Raw genomic sequence first — 22,712 nt, 5'->3', positions numbered from 1 at the left:
CGAGGGTGGCTGCAAATTTCTGAGCCTGATACTCCTGCCCTTGCACCCATAACCCCCCACTGCAATCACCATGTGTCTTTACTGATTAGGGACGGCAGCTCTGGGCCCTGCATTATTGTTTTTCTCCATTTATTCGGAACCTAACAAACCAGGTCTTAAACTCCCCCATCTCATGAGACCCAACTACCCTCACAGGGAAAGACCTGTCATGCTCTGACCCTTTGCTGCCCCCCACACAACACACATCGAAGCCCTGAATGCCGACATACCTGCATTTGGGATTCTGGCTCGGAGCCAGGTCCTCTGCTGGTGCACAGGCATTGTCACTGGCTGGGGTGGAGCAACACCCGTCTTCACCAGATGAGGATCTGGCCCTGTGTCTTCATTCCCGCACACTAAAACAGAGCTTTTACTCACCCCAGAACGCTGAGGGCATCTCCTTTCCCCTCCCCTCCCTGCACCAGCTGGGAAAACGGCTGGTAATGCCAATACCAGGGAACCTCTAAGGAACCTACACCAAGAATGCTGCTTCCAAGGGGACTTCCTTTAACACTGGCTGGGTACACTTATTGAGTATTTTATTTTACACAACATAACAACACAGAGTTGTTGTTTCTGTACAGCATTTGCCTAAAAACAAAGGCAACACCATTGTCACTGAAAAGAAACATACAGTCTGATCATTTTAAAAAATATCATTTTACTGATTGATCCATAAGTTGTCTTTTGTTAGCTTGGAGGAAAGAGCATTTCCTTTAGAAAAGGCTTTTTCTGTGAAACTCTCTTTTGTTTTCTGCTACTGCAGAACCAGGAAGCCAGTCCTAGAGTAGGGGAAGGCACTGGTGCTGTTTCATGCTTTTTTCCTTTAATCATTTTATCTTTGAATGTTGCCTTCGGTTGTTATATTAAATAAAATAAAATAAACATAACAAAACCTGTGTGCCCTGGGCAGCTCCCACACAACCCTGCCTGGACAAGCCAGGGCTCAGCAAGCCAGGAGTGAAATTCCAAATCCCCATCTCCCAGCAGTGAGGTCTCACACAATGTTTGCTGTTTTGTTTTTCATGACAATAAAATAAAATACACTTTAAAAAGCAGGTCACACAGTGCTTTCCAATATCCACTCAGAACTCGAGAAAGTTGCTTTTCCACTATCCACATCAGAATTGTCTGACTGAATTAGCATCCCATTCATAGACATGCTCCTTTTAGACCATAATCCACCTGTGTTCTGGGAGTTACCATACCAATGGTATTCCATTAATTCTCCGTTCAGGGAGTACCTGCGCTTTGCTCTGGATGTTTCAGCTGGCAAAGTGAGAAACTTACTTGGCTTTGATTGTGCTCTTTTGTAGGTGGGGGGCCCTTTGGCAGAGGCCGGGGGACGACTAGCTAGCTGCAGTGCAGTGGAGTTATTTCGGTTAGTGTTCTGGGACTCGATATTTGTGAGAGCTTCGCTCGGTGGCTCGCTGCTTGGCTTTGGCCCAGGCTTTCTCTTCTGCTTTTGGGAGGCCGACGCGCTGGAAGTCCACGTGTGAGGCATTGCAGAGGTAGTGGTAGTGGAGTCCTGGCTCGAGCAAGTGTCTGAGGACTGAGTCACACTGTCAGTGGGGACTCTGGAGCACTGGACGCTCTCCTCATGCCCGACGACCTGTTTGGACATCGACGGGGGCATCGCACCACTGCAGCCTTGCATCTGAGCGCCGTTGGTCTGAGAATAAACATTGCTGACCTTGGTCACCTTGTGCTGCCCGTTGTTGTTACACACCTTGTAGCGGATCATGAGGATGATGATGAACACGAGCACGGAGGCCACGATAATCCCACCGATGATGATAATCATGGTGCCGCCCAGGAACTGGGATTGCATGAAATGGCAACGGACATAATCCTGCTCGGTCGTGAACTGTATGCACCCGACGACCCTGGTGGCCGTGAGGGAGGTGATGCCGTCGTCATAGATTGCCAAGACACACAGGTCGTAGACAGTCCCAGCGGCCAGGTTGTTGACCAGGAAGGTTTTGCTCGTGGGAGGTATCATTCTGGGGGACAAGGGAACTGATGTTATTAAACAAGGCACTCACAGTCATCTCCCATCCCCCGCTCTCAGATCACCTGCGAAGGCGATCACCCCCAGAGGCACTAACACACTGCACCCGTGGAGTTACTCAGAGCCAACTCCAATGGCTCTGAGCCCTGCATTAGCAGCGCTGCGGCTCCCACTGGCAAGCCCACTAATTGCCTTGCTCAGCAGTGCAGAGCTCCTTGGACGAGCCACCGCTAAATAAAAAAAAATCATTGATGACAAATTGGTTTTGAAAGGTGTGACTGTTACATTAACTGACTTGAAAACAAATCCACTTAGCACATAAAACACCTCTGCGTGCACTGCACCAGGCTGAGCGGCAGAGAGACTGAGGACAGAATTAGAGGGCTTTAGTGGACGTACATTTATGGACATCTTTCTCCCAGGTTTTCAAAAACTGAGGGTGTAAGATCCATTTAACTCATCTAACTACAATCCTTCTACTAATCAGATTACCGCAGGGGATAAAGGTCAGATTGGATTATCCAAAAATAACACTATTCAAAGTAATTTTCCTATTTGTTAGTTGAAAATTGTATTAGACTTTCACAAGCCCTGCGCCATATGCTTCTGAGGGCAGTATTCTGATCAGGCTAAGTGGTACTGTAACCACTCCTCAATAATGGACTGCAATGAAACAGTGCATTAATAAATCAATAGGAAACAATTTGATGGAGAGCTAAGTGCAGATACAGATGTGGTTGGATCTGTCTTACCTGTAAACAAGTGAGTCATCGTAAGTACCATTGTACTGGATTTGGAACATACGTATTCCAGGTATATTTCTTTGAAAATTAAATTTGAGTAGCGCAGTGGATGATGTTGCTTCTGCTACTACAACTTTCTTATCCTGGCTGACTTTAGTATCCCCATTATTACTACTCGCATTTGACCCTGACTTGGTGGAGGTCGAGATGTCCGAGGAGCCAGGGTCAGGCTCGTGAATGTGGTTTGTACTGTTTAGCAAGTGAGGAAGTTTGATTATGTGAAGATCCACCATTTGAGTGGCTTCTCCTGCAGGGTTCGATGCTATGCAGGTAAAGGAGCCTGTATCCTTCACAGTTGTTATAAGTATGTCTAGCGTTCCATTGTCGTACACCAGCGACCTTGTTGCATTTGAAATAAGTTTGCCTTCTGGTGAAATCCAATGAATGGCTGGCTCTGGATCACCCCGGGCCTTACATCTCAGAGTTGCCCGTTGACCCTCCAGCACTCTGAGCTCATGGGTATGTCTAGTAATGAGAGGGGGTTCACACAGGAACTCTTCCTCTGGGATTGACCAAAAATACCGACCAGATAACAGTGGAGGAGAAGCGCAAGTCTCTAGGTCATCTTCTCTGGAAAGACGCCTCAGCCACAGGAGTTCACAGTTGCAATGCAAAGGGTTTCCACCAAAGCTTAATGCAAAAGTAGAGGGGCTGATGATTCCTGAGGTTGCTAATACCTGAGCTCGTTGAAAGAGAGGATCAGGTGGCAGCTTCTGCAATTTATTTGATGTGACATCTAACCTGGTCATCTTGTGGAGATGGGAGAAAGTTCCCTTAGGAATGTGGTCAATCATATTGTGGTCTAAGCTGAGTGTGTGCAAGCTAACCATCTTCTCCACAGCATCCCAAGGGATAGTTTCTAGATTGTTATAGGACAAATCCAGTTCCTCAAGAGCTAAAACATCATCAAAGGCTGTGGAAGAAATTAAAGTCAGCTGATTGTTGTTAAGTATCAAATGGTGCAGGTTGGAAAGCCCACTGAACATGTCATTGGTGATCTTAGTCAACCTGTTGCTGTTCAAATGCAAAGCTCGCAAATTGCGCAAATCAGCAAATGCATGAGGTGTAATAAAACTTATTGTATTCCTGGATAGCGTCAGGTCCACGAGGCTGGTCATGTTGGCAAAATCTTTCCTTTTGATGTTTGTAACAAAATTGTCCGCCAGTCGCAGTTCCACAGTCCTTCTGTCAATGTTTGGGGGAACAAATAAAAGCCCTTTCTTGGCACAAAGGGTTGCAAGATTTGGAGACAAAATCTGACAGACACAGCGCTTGGGGCAGATCTGGGCTCTCACTGCTACGCCAATGAACAGCAGATACAAAAGCAGTTTTTCCATTGTAGATCAGGTTTCAGAGCCTGCAAGAGAGCGCAAAGCACATTGTTAATATCCCCCATGTGGAACACAACCCATGCAATAAGGAGGCAAAGAAAGGAAGGCTGGGCTAGTGGTTACAGCAGTGGGCTGTGACTCAAGGGATCGGGATGTTGTCCATGTCTATTTCGATTGTAAGCTCTTTGGGGGAGTGGCTGTCTCTCAATACATGTCTGTACACTGAGTAGCACAATGAGGCACCAGTCTTGGTGCTACCACAGTAAAAATGATGACACCAACAGGAGATGGTCCCATTAGGCTGAGAAGAACCCCAATACAATGAATACGTGATAATAACGATGGGCATTCATAAGCCATGGATTTACTTTTTAATGGTGACGGGTGTCATCCATTACCAAACAGCAGACCAACACAGCGTTCTTCGGTGGTTTATACATTATTTGTTTGGTCTTATGGAAATAGCAGTTGGATAACAGAGGCACAGAATTTTACGTACTATCAGCCGCACATTTGGAAGCCCCTGCCAACGCAACTCATTCTTGGACCTGCACCACCCGGTTATGCCACTCCTTGGCCTCTCCTGAGTAGACACTGTCAACCCCTTCATTTTTGATGTGTCTTTGTGATACTGCTAAGTAGTTACCTGGGCGGAAAAGGAGTCTTGCACCTGTTTGTACAGACCTTGCAGCTGTTCGGCCAGTCTCCCTAAAAACGACAAGTGGAACACACAGGTCTACCCAACACCTAAGCTCTTAGTGTTATGTGCAGAACAAACTCTAAGGAGTTTGTTGTCTGCCATTCATAAATTGTTAATTATTTTGTTGGCGGAGGGCTAGATAAATAGGGAACCCAACCAAATTTTAGATGGTTATCACTTTCTCCAACTCCCTGGGCAGCAACACTGTATTCCCCCCACCCCCAGAAAATACTGCCAGTACAATTAGTCTTAGTCTTGGGTTCTAGCACATCTGCACACACCAGAATTGCACAACCACTTCACCAGCTCCATAAATATACTACCATAAAGACAGTATATTTTAAATGGCCATAAACACACAGAGACCAGGTGGGTGAGGTAATAGCTTTTATTAAACCAACTACTGTTGGTGAGAGAGACAGAACTTGGTCCTATCAGAAATATTACCTCACCCACCTTGTCTCTCTAATATCCAGAGACTGACATGGCTCCCGCACCCCTGCATACGCAAACATACAAGCTGTTTCACAGCTGTCCCAGGTTCAAAGCTTGTGAGAGTTGTTAGGCAAGCCCTGGGAACTTTGAACGGGGAACAGTAATCCGGTCTGTCCATGAACTGGGAAATGAAATGGAATAAGAGTCTGTAAGATGCAAAGACAATCAGTGACAATGGGGGGAGGGATATCTCAATGGTTTGAGCATTGGCCTGCTAAACCCAGGGTTGTGAGCTCAATCCTTGAGGGGGCCATTTAGGGATCTGGGGCAAAAATCTGTCTGGGGATTGGTCCTGCTTTGAGCAGGGGGTTGGACTAGATGACCTCCTGAGGTCCCTTCCAACCCTGATATTCTATGATATCAAGCCCCTAAGCGCTATTCCTCAGAAACAGTGAGCACCTAAAAGTCATTCTGAAGCTAATGTAAGCGGGAGCTGTTCCAGACCACTGAGTCCCTCCGGCAAGAGGGCTTCACCTGACAAATGATAGTTTAAAAAATGAACACGGCCTTGAGGGTGAGGTTGATGATTCTTAGTGCTGATGACCATCTCCAACACATGATGAACTCCTGCAGAAGGTGTATTTCTAACAAAGTCCATATCCTGAGCTATCTGTTTATGATCTTGAATTAAAAAGTTCTTACTCAACATAAACTGTTGCTATATCATTCGTTAGTCAGACAGTATTTGCACTTCTATGTAGGTGCTGAGGTTTTCCTCTCTAACAAATTCCTTTTAGGCAGGTTGTATTTTTAAACAGAGAAGAGCATATCACCTGGGGACTAGAAAATGGTCCTTCATCACTGAATCAATCTCTCAGCCAATGGCTCTCCCATAATACATGCTCTAGAGAATCAGTATTTATCTGACAACTGGAAAAGGATATAAAAACAAATTTAGTTTTTACAGCCAGCTGAGAGTGTAATTCTTTCTCTATAGAATCCAATGTTACACCAATTTATACTGGACTCCTTCAGAGACAACTGGCCATTCTTGGACTATAAATGCACCAATTACATTAGTTCCCTTTTCTGCTAGCCTTAAACTCCGGGAAGCAGACTTTTCCTGTCAGAAATAGTAAAATTTTAGAATAAAATCTTTTGTAGCTCCACGGAGAATCATTTTTGCATTAATTTTGACAGCAAGCGAACTTCAAGGGTGATGTTTAAATACATTCTGAGGATTAAGTTTCAGGCCTTTTATGTAAGTAATATATGTTGGAAAGATTGTACTCCTGTAAATGGAATCAACGCGGTGGGAATTCAGATACTGAACAGGGACTAAATGAACACCACAACAATAACCTTTCTAGACAACAACTTAGAAGCTTGATTCACGATGATGCTTGTTTGCACATGTTTAGTACATTTCATGTTATTTACTATGCAGCATGATTTAGTGTCCATAAATCTTGTTCAGTGTTTTCCCCTGATCTTGTTGTGTCAAGGCCAATAGATATTAGAGCATGTATGCCTTTCTCCTTGCATGGTCCCTCCCCCATGCCCATGACTCCCTCCCCCTTTCCCACTTCATGGCCCCTCCTTTCTACTCCCCTCCTCGTTCTCCTGCTCCAGGCTTTTTCCTCCTATCCACATTGCCATTCCCAGCTGGCCTCTGTTCCCCCCCCCTTCACTCTGGGGGGCTAAGTAGGAGAATACGGTTCTATACTCCACATCCAACCTTGAGTTAAAAATAGCCAGTGATAGAGAATCCACCATGACCCCGGTCAATTGTTCCAATGGCTGATTCCTCTCACTGTTATAAAATGTCCGGCCTGAATTTGTCTAGCTTTAGCGTCCAGCCATTGGATCGTATTACACCTTTCTCTGCTAGACTGAAGAGCCCACTACTAAATATTTGTTCCCTATGCAGATACTTACAGATTTTGATTGTCACCCCTTAATCTTCTCTTTGTTAAGCTGCATTGATTGAGCTCTTTGAATTTATCTCTAGAAGGCAGGTTTTCTAATCCTTTAATCATTCTCATGGCTCTTCTCGGAACCCTCTCCAATTTATCAATATCCATCTTGAATTCAGCACACCAGGACCCAGTTATTCCAGCAGCGGTCACACCACTCCCAAATATCGAGGTAAAATAACCTCTCTACTCCTACTTGTGATTCCCCTGTTTCTGTATCCCTGGATCGCATTAGCGCCTTTGGCCTCAGTATCACACCGGGAGCTCGTGTTCAGCTGATTATCCACCATGACCCCCAACTCTTTGTCAGAGTCGCTGCTTCCCAGGAGAGAGGCCCCCATCCTGTAAGAATAGCCCACATTCTATGGTCCTAGATGTATATGTTTATATTTAGCAAAATTAAAACACATTTTGTTTGCTTGTGCCCAGTTTTCTAAGTTATCCAGAACACTCTGAATCAGTGACGTGTCATCTTCATTAGTTAGCACACCCCCAATTTGTGTGTTATCTGCAAACTTTATCAGTGAAGATTTCATGTTTTCTACCAGGTTATTGATTAAGATGTTAAATGGCATAGGGCCAAGACCCAGTCCCTGTGGGACCTCATTTGAAAACACAACCGCTCAATGATCATTGCTCATTTACAATTACATATTGAAACCTATCCCTTAGCCAGCCTTTAATCCATTTAATGGGTGCCATGCTAAATTTATATAGTTCTAGCTTTTTAATCAAAATGTCATGAGGTGCCAAGTTAAATATCTCACAGAAGTCTAAATGTCTTAGATCAATACTAATTACCTTTATCAACCAAATTTGTCATCTCATCCACAAAAAAAAAAATCAAGTTAGTTTAATAGGATCTATTTTCCATAACCCATTTTGATTTGCATTAATTACATTATTATTCTTTAATTCACTATTAATTGAGTCCTGTATCAGCTGCTCCCTTACTTTGCCCAGAATCAATGTCAGGCTGACAGGCCAATAATTACCCAGTCATCCCATTTACCCTTTTTGAATATTGGCACATCGTTAGCTTCCTTCCAGTCTTCTGGAACTTCCCCCTACAGTGCTCCAAGACAGATTGAAAATCAACACTAACAGTCCAGTGAGCTCATCAGCGAGCTCTTTTAATACTCTTGGATGGCAGGTATCAGGGCCTGATGATTTTAAAATGTCTAACTTTAGTTACTTCTGTTTACCATGCTTCCAAGATATTAGTGGAATGGAAAGTATGTTATTACCATACCATGAGACTGCATCATCTCTTTTATCCCCAATTACAGAACAGAAGTACTTATTGCACACGTCTGCCTTTTCTGCATTATTATTGATTATTCTTCCGTTTCCTTCCTGTAACAGTGCAGTACCAGTGTCAGGATTCCTTTTCCCCTCTAATATATTTTTTAAAAATTCCTTCTTATTGTCCTTAACTCAGATGACCATAGATTTCTCCTTGTGTCCATGTTTCCCTCATCAGTGTTCTACATCTAATAACTTTTGATATACATTCATTACCATCAACTTCCCCTTTCTGCCATTTGTTATATATTATTTTTTATTCATTTATTTTTTACAGCTACCTTCACTTCCCTTCTAAACCAGGTCGGTTTTTAGCCAGCACAGCCTCCGTCCTCAATTGGGGAACTGTGGCTTTGGGGGCATCTAATAGGGTGTTCTTAAATGATTCCTAATTATTACTCACATTTTTCTGATTAGAATCTTCCTCCCAGCTGATGTGGTTCATAATTGTTTTTGCGTTGTGAAATTGGCTCTATTAAAGCATCACATAGACATATCACTGGTCTGGACTACACCTCTACCCCGATATAACGCGACCCGATATAACATGAATTCGGATATAACGCGGTAAAGCAGCGCTCTGGGGGCAGGGGAGGGCCTATAACGCAGTTTCACCTATAACGCGGTAAGATTTTTTGGCTCCTGAGGACAGCGTTATATCAGGGTAGAGGTGTATATTCTTTTTGCACATTATAAATGTGACCAGGTCATGATCGTTTGTACCTAAGTTACCATTAATTTTCAATGCTGCGATCAGTTCCCCTTTATCTGTCAAGACAAGGTCTAATATAGAGTTCCCCTATGTTGGTTGCAAGACTTTTTGAGTTAGGAAATTGTCATCTATAATGTTTAGAAATTCCAAGGATGTTTTAGTATTGGCAGCATGAGGCCTCCAGTGTATGCCACTGAAATTGAAGTCTCCCATAATCACACAGGTTGTTTTCCCCCTACACATTGTAGATAGGTGCATAAGGAGCCAGTCGTCCTGTTCCCTAGAATGATTTGGAGGTCTGTAGAATACACCAAGTAATACCCCATCTCTTGTGCTTTATCTGTTAGGACATTGATCCAAAAGCATTCAAAATCATTTTCTTCTGACTTACCAGTGACTCGGAAGCTGGAAATGCCGTCATCCAGGTCTAGACTGAGTGCGCTGTGAGAGAGCGACTCCACAGACAGAAAAGGCAAAGGCCTGCTAGCACAATGTAAGAACTTGGCATGGGGACAGGAGTTATCTGAACGTATGGTGGTAGTTCAGCTCTGAGGTCCCATGGCCACACTCCATCCCTCCTGGCCCTGCGAGTCCAGCGGGGGGAAGATCCCTGACCCCAAGAATGGAGAGCAGAGAGGGGGAGGATCCCAGGGCCTGGGCACCGTGAGGGCCCCAGGGGAGGAGGGTGTTGAGGGAACCCAGCCCTCAGCCTGGAGTCCGGAGCTGCCTGCAAACTTGGGCTGATGCTTGTGCATGTCCAATCGCCAGCGCCCAGCCTGATCAGGGAAGGGGCTGGGACTCAGGGTGGCCGGCGTGCACACTCGTCACAGAGAGTCAGTCGCATGAACTTCAAGAGGGGGCGCAAGCTACATCCAGGCACCAGAAAGCGGGCCATGCCAGCGAGGATGCGAAGGGATATGGAAAGAGGCGAGATGCAGCTACCTCTGGGAACCAATGGGAGGAGCCAGAGTTGGCTCCGGTCCTCGTGCTCAGGAGCAAAGGCGTGGCAGGCAGCACCACAGCTGCTCAGAGGAGGTGAGCGGGAGGAAAGGAAGAAGCTGCTGTTCAAGTTGTTACTTCTCACCAGTTACCCCTGTACTGAGCCCTGTAACTTGTGTTTGGCTGAAGTATTTCTGAGGTTACAGAACTGGATCCCATGTGCAGCAGGGATGGGAAGTTCAGGGTCCCAGTCCCAGGACCATTTAAACCGAAATGGGGCGTGTGTTGGGGTTAAGCACTCCTGCTCTGCTCGGCCAGGCCGCTGCTGGCAGATGTCCTCCATCTGTCTGTTTCCTTCCGTCTCTATCTTTTTCTCTCCCTGCCCCTTTCTCCGCAGTCTCTTCTTTGCCTCCCTCTGCCCTTGCCGAGCGGCTCAGCCATTGCTAGTGGAAGGAAATCCTGCAGTCGTCTCTAGCTCACGCTGATGCAGAAGCAGCTTCCGTGTTTCTTAAATTCTGGGGCACTACAACGCTTGTCTTAAAAGCCAAATTCCACCAGGAAATCCCGCCTGGCCAAGGCTGCAGGGATGCTGAAGAGAGACCCTCCTCATTTCCCCAGGCTACAGCTGGCCAGGTGTGACGGGACTATTTCCTCTTTCACCTTCTTTGATCCTGAGAGCTACTTTGTGACTCCGAATTCACAGCCCAATCCCTGAGGGTGCAGAGGAGGAGCACAGGGGCAGGACAGTGCTGGCTGCTGGACTCTGCCTCCTCCCAGGTATATGGGAGCATGCACCAGCATGGAGTCCATCGCCCTTGTATAGAGGAAGCACCTGCTGTCATCCCACTCGCCCCGCCTGGTCTGCTGTGGGGAGCCGCATGCTGGCAGGGCTGCTGCCCTCCTTCAGTCTCTCTGGGGATACGCTGGCTCCTGAGCAGGATGGGGAGGCAGAAGGCTCTCTGCAGCCTTTGTGCCTCACTTCCCACTGCCGCACACACAGGGTCCATCACACTCCCCGTCTGGCTGAAACACCTGAGAGGAAGCGTTGAAAACCCTGATGCTGAAGGTAAGTACGGAGGCTGAGACTTGCAGAAGTGCTCAGCACAGGCCTAAATCTTTTCCACTGAAGCCAATGGGACTTTTACCACTGATTTGCATGGGAGACGAGCTAATCGATTCACAGCTGTTAAGGCCAGAAGGGAACATTATGGTCATCTCGCCTATCCTACTATGTAGTACAGGCCAGAGAATTTCACCTGGTGAATCCTGCATCAAGCCCAGAACTTCTGGTTGAGCTGCGGCATCTCTTTAAAAAGACATCCAGTCTTGACTGCAAGACTGCAAGGGATGGAAAATCCACCCCACCTCTTGGTAAGCTGTTCCAATGGTCAGTTGCCTTTACTGTTCATAGAATAATAGAATCTCAGGGTTGGAAGGGACCTCAGGAGGTCATCTAGTCCAACCCCCTGCTCAAAGCAGGACCAATCCCCAACTAAATCTAAATGCATGTTGAATGTTGAAAATCCATGCCTTATTTCTAAAGTGAGCTTGTCTCGCTTCAGCTTCCAGGCACTGGATCTTGTTATACCTTTGTCTGGTGGATGGAAGAACCCAGTGGGTGTGTCTACACTGCACTTAGATAACCACAGCTGCCCTCGGGCTCATGGGGCTTGGCTAAGGGGCTGTTTAACTGTGGTGTAGATATTCCGGCTTGGGAGGATCCTCCCACTTGGCAGGGTACGAGAGCCCGGGCTGCAGCCTGAACCCAACTGTCTACAACACAGTTAAACAGCCCCTTCACTTGAGCCCACAAGCCCAGGTCAGCTGGCACAGGCCCACCACAGGTTTTTAATTCCAGTGTAGACACACCCACAGGCACATCGAATTGTGAACTCCACCTTGTGTCTGAATACCATTTCTTTTCAAGGGCTCCACTCTGAACTGTAACATTCATGTTGGAATGCAACCTCCCCTGTGGACTGGAAGAGCTTTCACTTCATAGCAGGGGCTTGGCACATAATGGAACAACAGTCCGAGAAGCTATCACACACCAGCCCAGGGCCATCAGCTCTGATTGTCTCTCAGTGACCGATCCATCCACAAGATCGATGAGATTTCTATCCAGAAGCATGGCTGGGGACAGCAGCCTGGATACATGGCCAAAGGGGTCAGAGCCGGTACTAAGGAGGAATGCTCTCTGTGAACGTCCCCCTCCCCGGCCTCCATATCCAGGAAAACCAGGCTAAGGAGAGAGAAGGCAGGAAGGGCTGCCTAGGATACGGATGCTGACCAGAGCCAGGGTTCACAGGAAGGGATTGTGTTCAGGACTGTTTGGTGTTTTCTAACCATTTGTAACTCTCTAGTGATTTCAAGAGTAAAGTGCCTGTGGTTAAAAAATCCCTTCACTAAGCTCAGAATCATAGAATATCAGGGTTGGAAGGGACGTCAGGAGGTCATCTAGTCCAACCCCCTGCTCAAAGCAGGACCAATCTCCAACTAAATCATCCCAGCCAGGGCTTTGTCAAGCCGGGCCTTAAAAACCACCAAGGAAGGAGACTCCACCACCTCCCTAGGTAACCCATTCCAGTGCTTCACCGCCCTCCTAGTAAAAGAGTGTTTCCTAATATTCAACCTAGACCTCCCCCACAGCAACTTGAGACCATCACTCCTTGTTCTGTCAACTGCCACCACTGAGAACAGTCTAGATCCATCCTCTTTGGAACCCCCCTTCAGGTAGTTGAAAGCAGCTATCAAATCCCCCCTCATTCTTCTCTTCTGCAGACTAAATAAGCCCAGTTCCCTCAGCCTCTCCTCATAAGTCATGTGCTCCAGCCCCCTAACCATTTTCATTGCCCTCTGCTGGACTCTCTCCAATTTGTCCACATCCTTTCTGTAGTGGGGGGCCCAAAACTGGACGCAATACTCCAGGTGTGGCCACTCCAGTGCCGAATAGAGGGGAATAATCACTTCCCTCGATCTGCTGGCAAAGTTCTTACTAATACAGCCCAATATGCCATTAGCTTCTTATATTCCTTGTTTGCATGCCACATTTCTTGAGAAACTCAGAGAACCCGCAGCCAGGTGGGGGCATGTGTATACTCAGGAGAGCTGTGGAACTGGTTTGGGGGTCTAGGCAGCCAAACTGTGGGTCCCACCGCCCAAGGGCGTCAGAACCAGAGGGTGCTCCTGGAAGTGTGCCTGAGAAACCCAGAACTGGGAACAGTGACGAATCACCAACCAGACCCAGGGGGCTTAGAGGCACCACGGCGGCAGTGGTTGGGTCCACTCCTAACAGATTGGTATCTGTCCAGACAGGGGGTTGTGCCACCTCATCGATCAGAAATCTCTTCCCTTTGTCGGTACTTAGACCTTACTCACCCCAACCCTTCTTTCGATAAATTAAATAATCTGAGCTTCTTTATTCTCTCTCTCTCTCTCTGTGTAAGGCAGGTTTCCCAGCCTTCAAATCACTCTTGTAACTCTTCTCTGAACCCTTCCCAATTTGGCAGCATCCTTTCTGAAGGCTGAGCACCAGAGCTGGATGGAGTTAGCTACTGCTAAGTGTTTTTGAAGATCCCACCAAGTATATCAGAGTGCAGAGCAAATATTTCCCTGCAGAGCTCTGACACGGCTGAACGTCTATGAAGTAGGAAGTGAGCTGTGCCTGGGGGTGCTCCCAATTCTTTGGGGGAACTCCCAGCATGTCAGGAGGTGAGGGAGGAGCACACTGCCCTCTCTCCTAAATGCCCTTCCACTGCTTGGTTTTACAACAGAGATGGGATGTCCCGAGCTCTGCTGCAGGCAAACCAACTTGCAGCGACACTGTGCTCTGTCCTGCACACGCTGCAAGAGCAGGCGCGTTATAGCTCTGACTCGCCCTGAGCTCAGGGACTGGGACTGTGCAGGGCTAGCCGTGCTAAACTCATGACATGGGCAGAGCTAGCTAGGCAGAGGGGGCGGCATGCTGGCCGGGTGTGCAGCACCAAAAGCAGTGTAGTAACTTACTTCCCTCCCTACAAAGAGGAATTGAGTCTTCGCTCTGCTCCTGGAATGGTCCAGCGAGGCACCGCCCCATCCGCTGGGCACAGCACAGCAGGACGATCTAGCCCTATTGATCTCCCAAGAAGTGACCACTGGGAAACAACATGAAAGAAGATTCAGTTGGCGACTCCAGTACAAGGACTATACGTATCCAGCACGTGCCTTTTGCTTTGCGATAACCCCTTCATGTCTAACACCTGAGACTGAGCCAGACACCTCCAGCGCCGAAAGCAGTAGTCAGGCTCTGTAGCTGGGCTGTAACAGAATCACATCCTCTGAGAACTGGGCCCAGAGGGAGACGCAGAACATGCACTGACCCATTGGCGACACCTTCACTTGTCTATCGAACTAATAAAGAGTTGGAAGCCAGGATGTCTGGGCTCTACCACTGGAGTCTCTTCAGACTAGGAAGGCTGCTGAAAAGCGGGTCCCTGTGGACTCCTCATGGCTGTTCATAGCTCACTGAGCTATTGCATCTGCAATATTGTTCTGGAGGATTCACAATGATTGCTTTAAAAATATCCTACACTGTAATATAAATGCAAGCAAAGCTTGAAATGAAACCGAGTATTTACACAATTCCATGCCCATGTTTTACAATCTGTAGATCCTGCAAAGATTTGCTGACATGTATAACAAGAGTTCTTTGCTTTGTTCAGCTAAAACACATATCTTTGCCAGGCAACCATCACAGTCAGGACTCTGTGACTAGCTTGCTCTGCCTGTGGCATCATTTCTTGGCTGTAGGAACGGAAGCACAAACCTTCAGCTTGCTGAAAGAAAGCAGAGGATTTTCTAGTAATGATGAAGCAAGGGAGGCTTTCCAAATGGTGTCTGAAGTAACGGCTCAGACGAGCTATGGGGGAGTAAACGCACAATCATGATTCAGAGCCGAACCTTCTGTACCAAAAACTGAACAAGCTTGGCCCAGGTCCCCAGTGAGCAGCTGTAAACTCTGATACACACTCTCCTCTTCACTTCCGATCCTCCTCATGCCCCTTGCTGTCACTGATAACTCACAGCTGCAGCATCACTGCAAAGCACAAGAACCATTTCAGAAAAGAGCTCATGGGTCAAAGCAAATCATAGCTTTACGGCTGCTATCCGCTTTGTAAACAATATATTTAAAAAACAGCGTTCTCCTAAGGAAAGGAGACACACTGCTTTCAGTTACACTCATGTTGACAGTCACACAAAATGAGAATCTCAAATTCCTGAATTGATATTTGTAATTCCAATAAAGAGGCCATGCAAATGAAATGGATTTTTAAAAATCAGCTTCACTGTGACATCTGATACTTTAAGGCATTCAATCTGTGTATTAAAAACTGAACTACGGCCACATTTACACTGTCTTATAAAACAGTCCTCCTCAGAAGAAGCATGATAAAATAAACCAACAGTCACTGGTTTGCCTTTTAATTCGCTGGATGTAAGAGTTTCAAATAGCCAATGTGCTGTCTTCTGCCAAGTTCACAGATTAAAAAAAATAGTTGTGATTAATTGCAGCTTTAATCACGCTGTTAAACAATAATAGAATACCAATTTAAAGTTATTATAAATATTTTGGCTGTTTTTCTACATTTTAAAATATATTGATTTCAATTATAACACAGAATAGAAAGTGTACACTGCTCACTTTATATTATTATTTTTATGACAAATATTAGCACTACAAAAAGATTAGTCGATGCAAGTCAAAGCATGAAGGGACATACAAATGTTTAGCATATCTGGCACATAAATACCTTGCAACACCAGCTGCAACAAAGCCATGCGAATGCCTGTTCTCACTTTCAGGTGACATTGTAAAGAAGAAGCAGGCAGCATTATCTCCCATACATGTAAACAAACTTGTTTATCTGGGTGATTGGCTGAACAAGTAGGACCGAGTGGACTTGTAGGTTCTAAAGTTTTGTTCTTGAGAGCAGTTACGTGAAAAAAAAATCTACATTTGTAAATTGCACTTGCATGATAAAAAGATTGCACTACAGTACTTGTATGAGGTGAATGGAAAAATACTATTTCTTTTGATTATCTTTTTAGAGTGCAAATATTTGTAACAAAAAATAATGATATAAAGTGAGTACTGTACACTTTGTATTAGGTGGGCAGGGGTGGGGCCTTGGGGACGGGGTGGAGTGGGGGCAGGGCCTAGGCGGAGCCAGGTGGGAGCACCCCCCAGCAGGTTAGAAACTCGGCTCCTATGTCCCGGGCCCTGCATCCCCCTAGGGATGGCCCTAACTCCAGCTGAGGCCTCACCAAAGCAAAGTAGGGTGGGACAGTTACCTTCCTTGTCTTACATATGACATGCCATATAGCCCAGAATGATTTTTACAACTTCGCCATGTTGTTGATTCATCTTCAATTTGTGAACCACTAAAACCTCAAGATCCTTTTCAGCTGTACTACCCACCGAGGCAGTTATAACCCATTTTATAGTTGTGCATTTAATTGTTCCTTCCTAAGTGCAGTACTTTGGGCTTGTCTTTATTGAATTTCATCTTGGTTTCGACCAATTCTCTTTTTTTCAAGGTTGCTTTTAATTCTAATCCTGTCCTCCAAAGTGTTTGCAACCCCTCCCACTTTGGAGTCATCCACAGATTGTATAAGCAAACTCTCCACTCCATTATCCAGGCCATGACTGAAAAATGAAGACTATTACTGGATTGCAGACTGACCCTGTGGGGCCCCAGGAGAGACGTCTTCCCAGTTTGACAGCAAACCACTGCTAACTACTCTTTGAGGATGGGCTTTCAACCAGGTGCACAGCCCTTCATAGCAATTTCAGCTAGATCCCATTTCCCTACCTTGCTCCTGAGAATGTCAGGTGGGATTGTGTCAAAAGCCTTATTAAAATTAAGATATCTCCCATCTACTGCTTCGCTCCTATTCACTAGGTCAGTACCCTGTCAAAAAAGGAAATTAAGTTGGTTTGGCATAATTTGTTCTTGACAAATTCATGCTGGCAATTCCTTGCAATCCTCTTATCCTCTAGGAGCTTACAATTGATTGTTTAATATTTTATTCCAGTATCTTTCCAGGTATGGAATTTAGATTGACTGGTCTTTAATCCCCCATGTTCGTCTTTGTTCCCTTTTTAAATATGTTGCCCTTCCCCAGTCCCAAAGGTCCATCTAGCCCAGTATCCTGTCTGCTGACAGTGGCCAATGCCAGGTGCATCAGAGGGAATGAACAGAACAGGGAATCAGCAAGTGATCCATCCCCTGTCGCCCATTCCCCGCTTCTGGCAAACAGAGGCCAGGGACACCATCCCTGCCCAACCTGGCTAATAGCCATTGATGGACCTATCCTCCATGAAATTATCTAATTCTTTTTTGAACCCTGTTATAGTCTTGGCCTTCACAACATCCCCTGGCAAGGAGTTTCACAGGTTGACTGTGCATTGTGTGAAAAAATACTTCCTTTTGTTATAAACCTGCTCCCTATTAATTTCATTTGGTGGCCCCTAGTTCTTGTGTTATGAGAAGGAGTAAATAACACTTCCTTATTTACTTGCTCTACACCAGTCATGATTTTATAGACCTCAATCACATCCCCCCTTAGTCGTCTCTTTTCCAAGCTGAAAAGTTCTAGTCTTATTAATCTCTCATCATACAGCAGCCGTTCCAAACCTCTAATTATTTTTGCTGCCCTTTTCTGAACCTCTTCAAAATCCAAATTACTTTTTTTTGAGATGGGGTGACCACATCTGCACTCAATATTCAAGATCTGGGCCTACCATGGATTTATATAGAGGCAATATGATATTTTCTGTCTTATTATCTACCCCTTTCTTAATGATTCCTAACATTGTTCGCTTTTTTGACTGCCACTGCACATTGAGTTTGATGTTTTCTGAAAACTATCCACATTGACTCCAAGATCTTTTTTCTTGAGTCGTAACAGCTAATTTAGACCACAGCATTTTATATGTATACTTGGGATTATGTTTTCCAATGTGCATTACTTTGCATTTATTGACTGCAGTCAAGTCACCTCTTACCTTTCTCTTTGTTAAGTTAAATAGGTGGAACTCTTTGAACTATCACTACACAACATGTTTTTCTCATCCTTTAATCATTCTCATGGTGCTTTTCTAAACCCACTCCAATTTATCAACATCCTTCTTGAATTGTGAACATCAGAACTGGTCACAGTATTCCAGAAGCGGTCACACCAGTGCCAAATACAGAAATAAAATAACCTCTCTACTCCTACTTGAGATTCCCTCGTTTATGCATCCCAGGACTGCATTAGTTCTTTTGACCCCAGTGTCACACTAAGAGCTCATAAGAACATAAAAATAGCCATATTGAGTCAGACCAAAGCTCCACCTAGCCCAGTATCCTGTCTTCCAACAGTGGCCTGTTCGAGGTGCTTCAGAGGGAATGAACGGAACAGGGCAATTTATTGTGTGATCCATCCTGCCATCCAGTCCCAGCTTTCGGCAGTGAGAGGCTTAGAACACCCAGAGCATGGCTAATAGACATTGATGGACCTATCCTCCATGAACTTACCTAATTCTTTTTTGATCCTAGTTATATTTTTGGCCTTCACAACATCCCATGGCAACGAGTTCCACAGTTTGACTGGGTGTTGTGTGAAGAAATACTTCCTTATGTTAGTTTTAAAACTGCTGCCTCTTGTTTTTGTGTTATGTGAAAGAATAAATAACGCTTCCTTATTCACCTTTTTCAAACCATTCATGATTTTATAGACCTCTAACATATCCCACCTTAGTTGTCTCTTTTCGAAGATGGAAGAGACCCAGTCTCTTTAATCTTTCTTCCTACTGAAGCTGTTCCATCTCCCTAATCATTTCTGTTGCTCGTCTCTGTATTTTTTCCAATTCTAAAATATCTTTTCTGAGATGGAGTGACCAGAATTGCACGCAGTATTAAAGAAGTGGGCATAACATGGATTTACATAATGGCATTATGATATTTTCTGTCTTATCATTTATCCCTTTCCTAATAGTTCCTAACATTGTTAGCTTTTTTGATTCCCGCTCCACACTGAACAGATAACTATCCATGATGACTCCAAGATCTTTTTCTTCAGTGGCAATGGCTAACTTACATCCCCACATGGTGTATGGACAGTAGGAATTATGTTTTCCAATATGCGTTACTTTGCACTTATTAAAATTGAATTTCATCTGCCATTTTGTTGCCCACGGCTCCCAGTTGCTGCAGTTCGCCGTTCCCAGCCAATGGGAGCTGCGGGAAGCGGTGTGGGCCGCAGGGACATGCTGGCCGCCACTTCCCGCAGCTCCCATTGGCTGGGAATGGTGAACCGTGGGCACTGGGAGCTGCCAGGGGCCGAGCCTGCAGACGGTCAACGTAAACAAAATGTCTCGCGGCCTGCCAGTGGATTACCCGGATGGGCTGTGTGCCGAAGGTTGCCAACCCCTGGCCTACTCTGTTTAACTGTCTTTGGTGAGGTACCTTGTCTGAGGCTTTCTGAACGTCCAAGTACACTATATCCACTGGATCACCCTTGTCCACATGTTTTTTACACCCTCAAAGAATTCTAGTAGATTGGTGAGGCATGATTTCCCTTTACAAAAGCTGTGTTGACTCTTCCGCAACATATCATGTTCATCTATTTGTCTGATAATTCTGTTCTTTTCTGTAGTTTTAATCAATTTGCCGGGTACAGAAGTTAGTCTTACCATCCTGTAATTGTCTGGATCACCTCTGGAGCTTTTTTAAAAATGTGGTGTCACATTAGCTATCCTCCAGTCATCTGGTACAGAAGCTGATTTAAATGATATGTTACATACTACAGTTAGTAGTTCTGCAATTTCATATTTGAGTTCCTTCAGACCTCTTGGATGAATACCATCTGGTCCTGGTGACTTATTACAGTTTAATTTATCAAATTGTTCCCAAACCTCTTCTATCAACCTCAATATGGGACAGTACCTCAGTTCTGTTACCTAAAAAAGAAAGGCTCAGGTGTGGGAATCTCCCTCACATCTTCTGCAGTGAAGACCGATGCAAAAAATTCATTGAGCTTCTCTTCAATGGCCTTGTCTTCCTTTAGCACCTCTACTGTCTACTAGCACCATTGATTGTTTGGAAGGCTTCTTGATTCTGATACTTTTTTGTTTTTGTTTTGCTGTTTATTTTTGCATCTTTGCTAGATGTTCTTCAATTCTTTTTTGGTCTCCCTAACTATATTTTTATTTGACTTTCCAGAGTTATGTTCCTTTCTATTTTCCTCATTTTCAGCTGATTATCCACCACAACTCCCAAATCTTTTTCAGAGTCACTGCTTCCCAAGATAGAGTCTCTCATCCTCTAAGTATGGCCTACATTCTTTGTACTAGATGTATACATTTACATCTACCCATTAAAAAGCATATTGTTTACTGTGCCCAGCTTACAAAATGATCCAGATCTCTCTGTATCAGGGACCTGTCCTCTTCATTATTTACCACTCCCTCAATTTTTGTATCATCTGAAAATTCTATCAGTTGCGATTTCATGTTTTCTCTCAGGTCACCGATAAAAATGATAAATAGTACAGGGCAAAGAATATATCCCCGCTTCATGATGATTCCCCATTTATAATTACATTTTGAGACCAATCAGTTAGCTAGGTTTTATCCATTTAATGTGTGTCATGTTAATTTTATATCATTCTAGGGTTTTTTAAAATCAAAATTCCATGCAGTATAAAGTCCAATGCCTAACAAATGTCTACATCTGTTACATCAACACTATTACCTTTGTCAACCAAACTTGTAATTTCATCAGAAAGAGATATCAAGTTATTTTGACAGGATCCATTTTCCTTAAACACATACTGATTGGTATTGATTATATTACCCTCCATTCATTTTTATTGAGTTCTTTATAGAGTCATAGAATTGTAGGACCGGAGGGGACCTGAAGAAGTCATCTAGTCCAGTCCCCTGCATTCATGGCAGGATTAAATATTATCTAGACCATCCCTGACAAGTGTTTGTCTAACCTGCTCTTAAAAATCTATAATGATGGAGAGTCCATAACCTCCCTAGGCAATTTATTCCAGGGTTTAACCACCCTGATAGTCTCCTAATGTCCAAGCTAAACTTAACCCCAATTTAAGACCATTGCTTCTTGTCCTATCCTGAGGGGTTAAGGAGAACAATTTTTCTCTCTCCTCCTTGTAACAACCTTTTATGTACTTGAAAACTGTTATCATGTCCCCTCTCAGCCTTCTCTTCTTCAGATTAAGCAAACTGAATTTTTTCAATCTTCCCTCTTAGGTCATGTTTTCTAGACCTTTAATCATTTTTGTTGCTCTTCTCTGGACTTTCTCCCATTTGTTCACATCTTTCCTGAAATGTGCCATGCAGAACTGGACACAGTATTACAGTTGACGCCTAATCAGTGCGGAATAGAGCAGAAGAATTACGTTTTGTGTCTGGTTTACAACATTCCTGCTAATACATCCCAGAATGATGTTTGCTTTTTTTTGCAACAGTATTACACTGTTTACTGATATTTAGCTTGTGATCCACTATGACCCCCAGATTCTTTTCTGCAGCATTCCTTCCTAGACAGTCATTTCCCATTTTGTATGTGTGCAACTGATTGTTCCTACCTAAGTGGAGTATATGGCATTCGTCCTTATTGAATTTCATCCTATTTACTTCAGACCATTTCTCCAGTTTGTCCAGATCATTTTGAATTTTAATCCTATCCTCCAAAGCACTTGCAACCCCTCCCAACTTGGTATTGTCCACACATTTTATAAGAGTACTCTGTATGCTATCATCTAAATCATTGAGGAAGATATTGAACGTAACTGGACCCAGAACTGATCCCTGTGGGACCCCACTTGTTATGCCCTTCCAGCATGACTGTGGACCACTGATAACTACTCTCTGGGAATGGTTTTCCACCTAGTTATGCACCCACCTTACAGAAGCTTGCTTGTATTTCCCTAGGTTTTTTTATGAGAAGGTCATGCGAGACAGTATCAAAAGCCTTACTAAAGTCAAGATATACCACATCTAGTGCTTCCCCCCATCCACAAAGCTTGTTACCTGTCCAAGAAAGCTATCAGGTTGGTTTGACACAATTTGTTCTTGACAAATTGATGCTGACTGTTACTTATCACCTTATTATGTTCTAGGTGTCTGCAAATTGATTGCTTAATTATTTTCTCCATTATTTTTCTGGATACTGAAGGTGAGCTGACTGGTCTGTTATTCCTCAGGTTGTCCTTATTTCCCTTTTTGTAGACTGGCACTATATTTGCCCTTTTCCTGTCCTCTGGAATCTCTCTCATCTTCCATGACTTTTCAGAGATAATTGCTAATGGCTCAGATAGCTCCTTAATCTGCTTCTTGAGTATTTTTTTTTTTTTTGCGAACAGGGGCTGCTAACAGGGAGTTTCGCAAGGGAGTTCTCCAGGTGAAG

At 44.6% G+C, this 22,712-nt stretch overlaps 1 protein-coding gene across 4 annotated transcripts in view; it reads right to left on the bottom strand.

Moving 5' to 3' along the window:
• The window catches only part of LRFN5 (leucine rich repeat and fibronectin type III domain containing 5), a 155,506-nt gene that overhangs the window by 8,213 nt on the left and 124,581 nt on the right, over positions 1 to 22,712 (bottom strand). For 2 of the 4 annotated variants that reach the window (XM_026657209.2, XM_026657210.2), the window contains exons 2-3: positions 2,803 to 4,210; positions 1,330 to 2,042 (exon numbers count right to left, since the gene is read on the bottom strand). In XM_026657209.2, the coding sequence (XP_026512994.1) occupies positions 1,330 to 2,042; positions 2,803 to 4,190 (2,101 nt within the window). In that variant the 5' untranslated portion in view covers positions 4,191 to 4,210. Of the gene's footprint in view, positions 1 to 569; positions 2,043 to 2,802; positions 4,211 to 22,712 lie in introns of those variants that run through there. The other 2 variants (XM_026657207.2, XM_026657208.1) reach the window with 1 other exon arrangement.

The sequence above is a fragment of the Terrapene carolina genome, unplaced genomic scaffold (assembly GCF_002925995.2).
Source record: "Terrapene carolina triunguis isolate 2854851 unplaced genomic scaffold, T_m_triunguis-2.0 Scaffold237, whole genome shotgun sequence".
In the NCBI taxonomy this organism is placed as follows: Eukaryota; Metazoa; Chordata; order Testudines; family Emydidae; genus Terrapene; species Terrapene triunguis.
This window is presented reverse-complemented; position numbering and strand designations above follow the sequence as displayed.